Source organism: Hesperophylax consimilis, chromosome 5, assembly GCF_061612785.1.
Source record: "Hesperophylax consimilis isolate HC1 chromosome 5, BYU_Hcon_1.0, whole genome shotgun sequence".
Classification (NCBI taxonomy): domain Eukaryota; kingdom Metazoa; phylum Arthropoda; class Insecta; order Trichoptera; family Limnephilidae; genus Hesperophylax; species Hesperophylax consimilis.
The window spans coordinates 26079010-26090675 of record NC_142840.1 but is presented as its reverse complement, the minus strand read 5'-3'; the positions used below and the strand labels follow the sequence as shown (position 1 = coordinate 26090675).

At 34.5% G+C, this 11666-nt stretch overlaps 1 protein-coding gene across 1 annotated transcript; it reads left to right on the top strand.

The window, feature by feature from the left end:
* The first annotated feature begins 323 nt into the window (after positions 1-323).
* Positions 324-9538, top strand: LOC149423706 (RING finger protein 141-like). Its single transcript, XM_089631767.1, has 3 exons — positions 324-849; positions 1802-2245; positions 6495-9538. Exons 1-3 carry the CDS (start codon positions 707-709, stop codon positions 6658-6660), a joined length of 753 nt encoding a protein of 250 aa, XP_089487893.1. The 5' UTR covers positions 324-706; the 3' UTR covers positions 6661-9538.
* Positions 9539-11666: the final 2128 nt, after the last annotated feature.

Below are 11666 nucleotides of genomic sequence, written 5' to 3'. Positions count from 1 at the left end.
ATAATGCCGCGTTATGACGTTTCAGCTTTTCTTGATCAACTTTAATTGAACGACAGAAATTGAATAAGATTTCTAACCAAAAACTTCATCAAATTTGTTGAAAGATGGTTCACACTCTTGTCAATGTGCTTTCAAGATAGTATCATTCAACAAAGAGTTGATCAACTAAAACGTCCGAAAGAGGCATAATTTGGTATGTATAAATAAACCACTCAATTGGTATGGTTGTTCAAACCTTGAAATTTTTCTCGAATCGAAATTTCGATTATGACCTTCCATATTTTTCTATGGATTTGCGTATTTTCTATTCTGTTTTATTTTTCTTGCGCTGGTTTTTGTACTTTGTTGTCAAATGTCAATCTTGTCATAACTTTGTCATATTTATGGGCTTATCAGTTTTGTTGTCGTTTCGCGTAGAATGTAATATAATTATTATTATTTGATATTCTTCCACCACATTTCAAACTTGTGATTTGTTACGTTTTTCTGAAATTCGATAACAACTTTCATCTAGAATCTAAATATACTACAGTAAAAATAATAACATTTGTCAAACAACGGTTAAAAGCAGTACAATTTAATGGCGAAAAAGTATTTCGTTGCTTTGCTCTGTGTTAAAAATCGCCGAATTATAAGCTTATCAGTATATTAATTAATATACGTTTTGGTATAAGTAATATTATTGGTATTCTGGAAACTGTACGCCATGGGCCAAAGTGTCAGCTCTGATGAAACAGATTGGTCGGATCCTATTCAGGAGGATATCTTGCGCCATGCCAAAACTTTAACCGAAATAGCAGTCCTTTCATATGAAGACTTCGTCAAACATCTTGGAGAATTGAACAGATTGTAAGATACCCATTTACTCAAACCCCAATACTTAAGTAAATAATACTGTTTTGAATGCCCCTTTTTGTCCGGTAGCTATAATTATAGTATTCAACTCGGCAACCAGGTGGAAGTCTTGAACATTGCGATTCAGAACATGAAATCAAAAAGGATTGCACTGTTACATTGAACACCTTAAGAAGGCTTCGTAAATTGTGTAAACTTGTCGAATTCCGCTGCATGCAAAGGCTCTTTAAAAAACAACACTTGATTTCAACTTAAATATCTAATGGAGACAACTAAGTCGGGGGTTTATATAAACATGCACAAAAAGGTTTTAGTTTGGGTTATTTTAATAATTTGTGCGTATTTCCTAAACTTCAAACAACTTTGAAAAAAATGTAACATTAATGTATCTTTAACAATCTCCCACTACATAATTAGTTATTTCTTGTAGAAATTAAGTTGAAACCAAGTGCTATTTATATATTTTTTGCGTATTAAGTGTCCAGCGGAATTCTGCAAGCTTAAAGTAAATTGTACTACATATTGCAACCCATTCCCTTTATAGAATGAAAAAATACTCAAAAACTCTGTCAACTCCTTACGCTATGTTATGCCAAATTTATATTTAGCTATTTTTAAGTCCATTCTTATAATCTATTTTCCTGTGTTGGAATGTTAAACTAGGTTCCAAATTTTTAGTGACAGGCCAGATAAATGTTTAACGTTTTGCCTAGGGATAAATTTGGAATGACAGGCTAGATAAAAGTTTTATGCTTTGACTAGATATAAATTTTGAGTGGCAGGCTAGAATAAAAGTTTTGCATTTTGACTACACATTAATTACACTGCTTTAGTTATTATAGTACCAAATATAGAACAACTGTGCATTGGAACTAATTATTTTACTTCCTTTATTATTCTGTGAAAAACTTGTCTTGTTTTTATTATTGTCGGTTTATATTTTTAGGTCAAGAAAGACCTTGGATGCCAATGGCAAGCAGCTTGTATTTGCCGTGAAAAAGGGAACGGACTCGACCATATTGTGGAAAGGAACTGTAAAAATAGGCTGCGTCAAAATAAACCCCTCCACTTCGTCGGTGGATTCCTACCGCTTAATCAGTCTTGCAGAATTCCTCCAAGTATTCAAAACACTGCAGGGTCATATGAAATGCATAGAAGCCGGTCAAAAGATGAAGAACTCTCCAAGTAGAGGAGCATCATCGAGTCAGGAATGGGAGGACGGATCTGACTCCAACTTAACAGCCTCTTTGCTTCTGAAACACGTTGATAAAATAAGCTCCGGGAAAGGAGTTCTGGAACCAACCAGCGAGTGCTGTATTTGTTTGGAGAGGAAGCCCGAAGTTATCTTACCGTGCGCTCATTCCTATTGTCTTCCATGCATTGAACAGTGGTAAGTTTGTGTTGGTTGTTATATTATTATGAATATTTAAATATTATTTTTACACCTACTTCTAGGCCCCAAATAGTGTCAAACAGTGTAATTTCATCACCATTTTAGGCCTTCAATGCGTGCACAGATCGACGTATGTATATTCCGGGTGTCCGGGGGTAAAGCGCACTAGCTTCGGAGAGTAATACTATATGAATTTAGGCTAGGTTTACACTTGTAAGTAAAATTTACGACTTTCGTAAATTTTTGATAAGTTACTCACAGGAGCGATTACATATGCATCCAACTTATCGTAAATAATGCTCACGGAAGTTGTTTGGAAGTTTAACTTACGAACTTCTCACAGAGACCGCTACACCAATAATTCTATTTTTGGTAAGATGGCTTCCTGACAACAACGCGTTGCCGCCGACTTTGACAGCTGTCAGTTAGTAATATTTGATAAGGGATTTGTTTATTTACAGTTAGATCATGGATCCCCATATAGTACCCATTTCCGCACACAACGGATTGCCGCTGCGATAATATGCACAATTTTGTCAAACAAAAACGTAAGGGCCCGCAGAGTATTGGACTAGGAGTTGGCTTCAAAGAAAAAGTACTGATGGGGATTTCGTTCGTTTAATGGCAGAATTAAGAATTGAGGATCAACGAAAATTGCTTAATTTTATCCAAATTAGAGCAACTGACTTCTAATACAAGGCTGCCCAACACCAGGCCCGCGGGCCACAATGTGGCCCGCGAAGAAATTATAAGTGGCCCGCCTGAACCATTTTCAAAAAACCCGCCAATCCGCTAATTTGAAAAAGTGTTGCGGGCCCGCGGTAAAACAAACAATGCAGCTTGCGCGCGGTCATCAGTGTTGCCAACGAAGGCGATTTATCGCTATTTAGGCTACTCAGAACGAGAATCAGCGACGAAAAAATCTAACCTGTTGAACTTACTTTTTAAACAAAAATACACCGGTTTTTGATATAATATTTTTTGCGTCCGAAATGGAATCTTGTAGCCACCTTCCACCCCCCCCATGGAATTCGAAAAATTGTTGTGGGGAATCACATATTATATGATGTTTTTGGGTGCGCGGAATTTTTTCCCAGCGAAGTTCCGTAACAACCCCTCCCCATGGATTTCAAATATTTTGAGCACTCATTTTGAATTTTTTTTTGTGGGGAATTATGTTTTATAGAAATTCTCTAACAACCCCCCCCCCCATGGAAATAGGAACCGTCAGGTATTCAGTGGCCCGCCAGTGATTCAAAATCGTCAATTTCGCCCAACTGTTAAAAAGGTTGGGCAGCCTTGTTCTAATACATATTGGAAATGGTTGGACCGCTAATTAAAAAGAATGATACTCGTTTTCGGAATGCTATTTCACCAGCTGAAAAATTAATGAGATTCCTGAGGCGTATATGTGTAACACCATGTACGATCGTGTGAGAAATGCGGAGATCCGCAAAGAGTACAAGGCTGATGTAAGCGTAATGAGTAAGATCAAGAAAGGGACGCTTAGATGGTTTGGGCATGTAGAGCGAATGAGCAAAGAAAGGAGTGTAAGGAGAATATACGATGGAAATGTGAATGGTAGCAGAAGTCGGGGACGCCTGAGGAAGACATGGCACGACCAAGTGAATCAGATACTTGAATCGGGCCATGTCAACAGTCATAATAATAGAAGAGTATGTATTAGACGATGTATGAATGTGAATGAGGCAATAAGTGTGTGCCAAGACCGAGTTGTTTGGCTGTCCGTCCTCTCAGCCTACCCCTGCGGGGAAACGGCGTGATGGTTAGTTAGTTAGTTAGAAAAATTAATGGTGACTCTTCGATTTTTGGCGTCAGGTAATGTTTTCTACGTATTCTTGTATTGCATTTTTGTATGCATTCATTCGAGATATTAATTTGTTGTGAAGTTTGATAGCTGATCCATCAGTTCGTGAAGTCGAATACTAGAATCATTATCACACATTTACACAGGCATTTTTTAAACATGACATTGTGTTAATGATATATAATGTTATGTTAGTCTCCATAGATTATTGCAGTGTATTATTTCATAAAGCTGTTCATGGCGACAAATAAACAAGTCCCGAGGAGCAACGGCAGAAAGACCTGTCAGTGTTGCAGATTTCTGTTTTACCATCCAGACAGTGACGTCAAAACTTACTGTAAGCGTCTCAACTTATCAATCTGTTTTGATAATCTGTGAGAGAGCCGTAAATTCCCGCGTGAGCGATTAGACCTGTCAAAAACTTACGTAAAAAAAACTTCTGTAACTTGGAAAAAATTACGATAAGTGACTTATGGTGTCGTTTACATTGGTAAATTTGTCGTAAGTCGCTTACGTGAGCAACTTATAGGAAAAAACTTCCAAGTGTAAAGGCAGCCTTAGAAGTAGAAAAGAAAAATAACTATTTTCGAAATTCCAACATTTTAAGGTAAAATTGTTTGTATGAGAAAATAAATATTTTAGTATGGGAAGAAAAGTTATTTATCTTTTTTACTTCTACCATCATGGATAATCACCTCCCGAAGTTAGTGCATTTTACCCCCGGACACCCGTATATATATATATATATATGAAGTCGGTGGTATAACTGGGCTTTTTCGCCAAGTTTGTACATTGTATTTTGTCCTGTCCCACTTTTTTTTTTCATGGTTACGTATTATAGAATATTTGAAAGTTATATAATTTTAACATGCAAATTAATTTACTTAATAGAACTGTCGAAAATTTGTAATTTGTATCAAAAGGAGGCGTGTTTTTCCCAAAACCAATCTGTACATTCCATTAAACAAAGTCTGATTACGTAATAAATTTTAGGTATGGAGATTAATTTTGTGGTGTCTTAAATAATAAATAGCTTACATAAGATATTTTTGGATAATATTCAGTTTTAATAGATTTTTTCTTTAGAATATTTGGTTTTTTGTCAGTACAGCGCACTGCCAAATTGAAATTTTCTGAAAATATTCATACAAAAACAGAATTTTAATAGTAACATTGTGGTATACAGTAGTGAATGGTGGAAGAAGTCAGAGACGCCCGAGAAAGACATTTGCTATAGTGAAGCATTGTGGGGTCCACTAGTAATTAATTAAAAATATATACATGTTCGACAGTTGTATTCAACTTACTAAATAAAGTAAATTAATAAATTTGCATGTTAAAATTATAAAACTTTCCAATCTTTAAATGGTATAAAGTAATGTCGCCATCCGCGTCCGTCTGTTTATACGCTTAGTACTTCCTAACTACGCAAAAGAATTTGATAGGGTTTTCACTATCATTTAGAGAATATCCTCAGGAAGGTTTATATATATCATGCAGAGATGTGCTTTATTTCAAATAAATCCATTTCAAATGGAAATGCAAAATGGGTATTTTCCATTTTGCATTTTAAATGCTTTTGTAAAAACCATTTTGCATTTTAAATGCTTTTCTCAATGCATTTTCCATTTTAAATGCTTTTTTGCAACATTCTTCCTACTATCTCCACTCATTTTTTTCATAAGCCCCAAATATCAGTCTGCCCTCAACCTCGCTATGAGAGATAATTTACATTTGTCAAGTTGCTCCCTGATAGGAGTCCTGGTAATTGAGTGATACCATTACAAAAAAAACTGAACATGGAGCCATGACGCTGTAATATTAAATGTTAGATAGCAGTTTCTATGTTTTTACGTTGGCAACATTAGTCCCGCGCAATTTTTTTGTGGTTTCATAATCTGTAGTCGTGGTGTTTTTGGATTTACCATCATGTAATATGTTTGTTCTACATTGATGTCCATTATTAAATGACAAAATTGTTTAAAAAATCTATAATTATTTTAATTGTTTAACCTGAGAAACCATTTTGCATTTTCAATGCATTTTGAAAATAGGTATTTTGCATTTTGCATTTGAAATGCTTTTCTAAAAACCAATTTGCATTTTCAAATGGAAAAGTTTTGACCCATTTCCATTTTGCATTTCAAATGGTTTTGGGTACCCATTTTGCACATCTCTGATATCATGCATATTATATTTATTGAAAGTAGAGAAAAGTCTCCGAACATCGCCGGGTACTCGTCACCTAGTATTCTATAATACGTAACTATGAAAAAACCAATCTAAATCGTGGAACACAACAAAAACACTATGTACAAACTTTGGCGAAAATGCCAAACTGTACAATAAAAAGTTGTTTCCTTTTTGGTTGCACAAATAACCTTTTGTTAATTTAAAGAGTCTTTTTTCTGTTTGCAGGAATGTGAATAATAAGACATGTCCAATATGCCGGGAACGCCTGGACACCACGGACGACACTTGGGTCATATCAGAGGCCCCAGAGGAGGAGGAAATTACTGCGGAGATATGTTCCTTTCTGAATGACCTTACACAGATTTCACCCAAGCACAAAGGAAAAACGTAAATATGTATTCAAAAAATTTTATATTTCAAAAAAACATGTACAATTTTCTTAAATAATTTTCTCACTCTATAGTTTTTAACTATTTTACATTATTGTGTGCCAATAATACCTTTATTATGTTAAATGTCTCTTTTTGTCTTTTTTATAGATACATAATATTATTTACTATAAATAGTTCTTTTAAAGTCAAATTTAAATAGGCTGGCATAAAAATATTACATAAAATGAGGAATTTGCTAGATAATTCTGCATTTGGTTTTAGAGATTCTGGTAAGATTACCGGCTCACATAAATTAGACTTTATTCAAGTCCCAGCGGGAGGTTGGTTTTGTGCGTGCTGTCATTATTCTAGTATCTTGTCTTTTTCATTTTCAAACAAGACATATGAGAAGGAAGAGATTGTCGATGATGTACGTACGAGCTCTCGCTGGGACTAGTATAGTTAATATTTTATCCATCCACCGTATTACTATTTTACAAATATTTATGTATGTACAATGTATCTCTATCTTTTGAAGCAACAAATGCAAATACATTTTCAAAGTATGTAAAGATAAGTGACAAAGGTTTGAGTCTGCAATACAAAATAAGCAGATAAAACAGTATTATACTGTAAATTTCCCTTACTAAATAATATATATTCTTACTGGACTAATGGTTTGACAATGTTGCGCTGTTTGAAATATGTACTTATGTACTGTACAAAACTTGGGGTAATTTCTATGTTCAACTAGGTAACTCTGAAATCAACTTTGCGAGTTACACACAAAACTATAATCTTTATTTCCTCACCCGTGTATTCCACAATACATGTTAACGTGGTTGGGGCATAAAGGTCTGGTTTTGTGTGTAACACAAAAGAAACCAATTTCAGAGTCACCTAGGTAGTAATTACCCTGCAAAATAATGATGCCTATTATACTCCAGCCGTCAAGAGATTGATCACGGTGAAATCCTACACTATTAGAAATGTGCTTTAACATCTGTAGCTCCAGATTCCAATGTGGCCAATCTCTTGGTGGTCACTATATCTAAGATTACGTGAAACTATAATGTTACAGAATTTGTTGAAAATTTAATAAAAAAAAAAACTTACATAATCTGTTGTTTTTTTATTGAAATGTTAGTAACACTTCAACTTTATGATTGTAAAATTGCACATGTCTATGTGGCACAACAGTTACTGACCAGAAATAAATTGTGATCCGAAATTGAGCCCTTATATGGAAAAAATAACGCTGCTTTCGTAGCAAAATTCGTTTTAAAATCTCAACTACATATGACAGTACAAGGCCAATGGTGAAGGCCAGTAGCACATTCCCAGTACAAGTCAGTCATTACTTCATTGAAACTGACAATATGTGTGATCGGGGCGGGAAAATGTGGTCTGTTAATTGAAATACCTTATTACCTCCATGTTCACTACAGTCAAATGAAAAGTTTAATGGCCATCTTAGAACTCACTTTTCACATAATGCTGTTTTTCCGCATAAGAAATCAATTGTTATTACGTATTTACATTTTATTATTGTCTGTTAAACAATACTGATTTAGTAAAAAAATGGTAACTGCTCTAATGAAATAATTGAAAAGACATTATGTAAATTTAAATAAGTATTTGGTATAGCAATAAATTTGTGTTGATTGATTTTGGGTACAGAAAAAAGTTTAATGAATTGTTTTTTCATAAACTGAAATTAAACAATAAAAGAAAAGTGATCATTACGCTCTTTGTTAAAGAACTTTACTTGCAGAACTGTGGGAATAATGAATAATTAATATCATAGCTTCACACAGTAGAAAATATACCACTGCACAGTTAGACCAAAATAACATTTTACAGCTGAGTCAAAAGCCACGAATATTAAAATTACAGCAGTCTTGCTTTCCTGTGATTGTGTTTAAATGTTTTTGGGCAAAAGTTTACTATGTATCTCCAACTATACACCCTGACCAGCTCAGAACAGTGGTCCAAAGAACAAGAAAAGTCAAATTTTAGTATTCTTACACTCCAACAACATGGTAATTAGCAACAATTACTTATTAGCATTGCATAGTTGCACTCTTCTCTTGCCATCGTGCATCCCTTGTTAGACAGATACTAGAATAGTTTCATAGCGTATGTTCTTTTTTTATTAAACTACATTGCCAAATTTCAATTGTTCGTCCGGTATTACGTGGTGACGCCGTTGTTGATAGTCTATCGCAATGATACTCAACCTTTTTCTTCTGCGGGCCACATTCATATGTTTGTAAAGCTACGCAGGCCGCAACAATATACTGGTCAGTGTTGCCAACGGATCTTGGCCTAATGTCGCCGTTTTTCAAACATTAAGTAGCCTAATGTAGCCGAATTTCAGTTGCAGTAATTTTAATGAACTCGCATAAATTCTGCCCACATATTCCCCACAGATATTCTACGTGAGCTTGATTCCCCTTTTTATTATTCGAAATCCATGGGGGGGGATTTACAGGAGGAATTCCATTTCGATTTTTAGATTTTTTTCTTTGGCAACACTGATACTAGTATGGCAAAAAATATCATGAAACCCACCACCCCCGTTTTTTGGCAACACTGTGAATGTGACGCATTTAACTTTGGAACTGTCAAAAATGTATGTTTTGCCACGAGCAAAATTATTTGTGCGCATATTTGTCTGTCATATCTTTGTTTTTTGGATTTTATTTTTTAGATTTTGTAAACCATGTTCCTGATATTAAATGTATTGAGGGCCGCACAAAATAGCTTGGCGGGCCGCAGATACTATGACTGGTCTATCGGCTAATTATGAAATATTAGCTTAAAAACAATAAAAAGTTTAATAAATAAACATTCAAGATACCGTGAAGTGTTCAACCAACGAGTATAAAGTGTTTCTTACAGTAAAAAAACTGCAGAATTATCATTCAAAGGTAAGTGGAAGGTTAGAAAAGTATTCCTGTCAGACATATTTTCAATTTATTTGATCGTTTAGACATCTTTTGGCGTACATAAGTATGTTATTAGTTAATAATATACATAAGTATATGTATAACATACATAAGTATGATATTAGACAGTAAAACTGATCAAATTTTATATTTCACCAGTTAAACGGGCAGCTGACGTACAAATATTTGCAGTGAACAGTAAAAATACAGAGGCTCAGCAAAAATGTGCCGCGGCCCGGGGCTAATATATTATGTTTTTCATGTTTGTGATGTAAATGCGATTGTCAGGTTTCCAGGCGGTGCCCGTTACAGCGTAAAAAAGGTGCTTCAAAGCTATGCGAGCTGAGGGTTGGAAGTCAACCAATAACTCTTCTGTGTTTACATTTTGAAGAATGTTTCGTCAACAGAACAGAACATTGAATGTAACTCGATGGATGAAGCAGTGCCCACAACATTAAAACATAAGTCAGTACAATTATGTTTATTAGGTTATGGAGTGAAAAAATACATACACAATATGAAAAATAATGTATCCACGTTTTGAAAATTGATTAGTATTATGAATTCCTTGACAAGAGTCCTAGGCTTGCCAGAAAAAAATATTGTACTTAAATACACCACTGTGCAAACAAAAATGTGTTTTATTCAAATGGAATGGGTTTGATAAATAAGAAATAATTGTCATTTCCCCCAAATGTCAAGCACTGAACAATAATCATGGAAGCGGTCTGACGTTGCCGCCATCTAGGCAGCCATTTTTGTGCTACCGTTTGGACAGAATTTTTTTATTGGTATCTTAGGGTATTTTCTGTTGTCATTGTTGAAAACACTTTTATTATTTTATTAAACAATACAGATCCTAAATAGGTACAACATTGAACATAATGTTTTTTTTTTAAATCATTTTAATATAAATACTTTTGGCATCATTTTTTAAAAATATATGTAAATGCTTACATATTCAATTGACACAATAACTATGAATAATTTTTTCTATAAGCTACAAGCGAGCGTTATAAAAATATGTGTACCATTATTTAATTTCATTCACTTACAACATATTGTGTATCCTGTTTGAAAGGAAAGTCAATTTTTGTGAAAATAATATTATATGTATAATACAAAATAAGGATATTAAATAAATTAAAGATTGGCCTTTTAGGCCAAGAAGTAAAGATGTACATAATATAAACAAAGTAAAGTGATTATTAACTATTTTAATAAATTGAGAGCAAATACATTTAAGACCTTCGTACAAATAATCTGCAAGGCATATTCGTGAATAGGGCCAATCTTGTGCAAGCGTACTTGGAGCAGTCCGCCCGGGCGCCGATAATACCCAATACAGTGCCCTTGAAGTTTTTATTAGCGCCAGGCGCCGTTTGGCTCAGGGCCGGCCTTGTCTGTGTAAAGAATGACAATAAAGAGATACCTCATTCTAAATACAGTGGAACCTTTCATAACGAGCTTAATTCGTTCCAGAATCTTACTTCTTATGTGAAACACTCGTTAAGCGAAAAAATGTTTCCCATATCAATGTAAAAAACTATAATGCGTTTTATAGTATTTTAAATTGATTTTTATTTTTAACGTTTATTCAAATAAAATGACATACTTATGAATTGCTAAGGAGCGTAACAACCTGGAATGCAATTTCGATTTGCAAAAAACAATAAAAAAATCGAAATACCTAGTTTATTATTTATGAATTTACATCCAGAGACATTTGTTTTTGCTGACGCTTCAAAATTTGGTGAAAATGTGACACAGCATTATCATTGAACAAATTTGTAGAATGTATAGCCACCTCCTTATTAGGATGGATGATGCTTCTCAATGTACGATGCAACAGTTTCCCATGCTTTCAGCATTTCTCTTCACAGCATTGCACCAGAAGATTGTTGCTCTGCTACTTCCTCTTCCTCCACTAACAAACTCTCATCCATAACTTCTTGCTGTGAAACACATTGCAACTCCATAAGCTCATCAGTGGTCAGCTCTTGACTGTGCTCTTCCACAACAAGCTCATCAATATCGTTGTTATCCACCTCCAGTCCCATGGTATTGGCCAAAGA

Coding starts and splice junctions, on each gene's coding strand:
- LOC149423706 (XM_089631767.1), top strand. CDS start 707: ATGGGCCAAAGTGTCAGCTCTGATGAAACAGATTGGTCGGATCCTATT. Junction 850..1,801: donor CTTGGAGAATTGAACAGATT/GTAAGATACCCA, acceptor TTATATTTTTAG/GTCAAGAAAGACCTTGGATG. Junction 2,246..6,494: donor CTTCCATGCATTGAACAGTG/GTAAGTTTGTGT, acceptor TTCTGTTTGCAG/GAATGTGAATAATAAGACAT.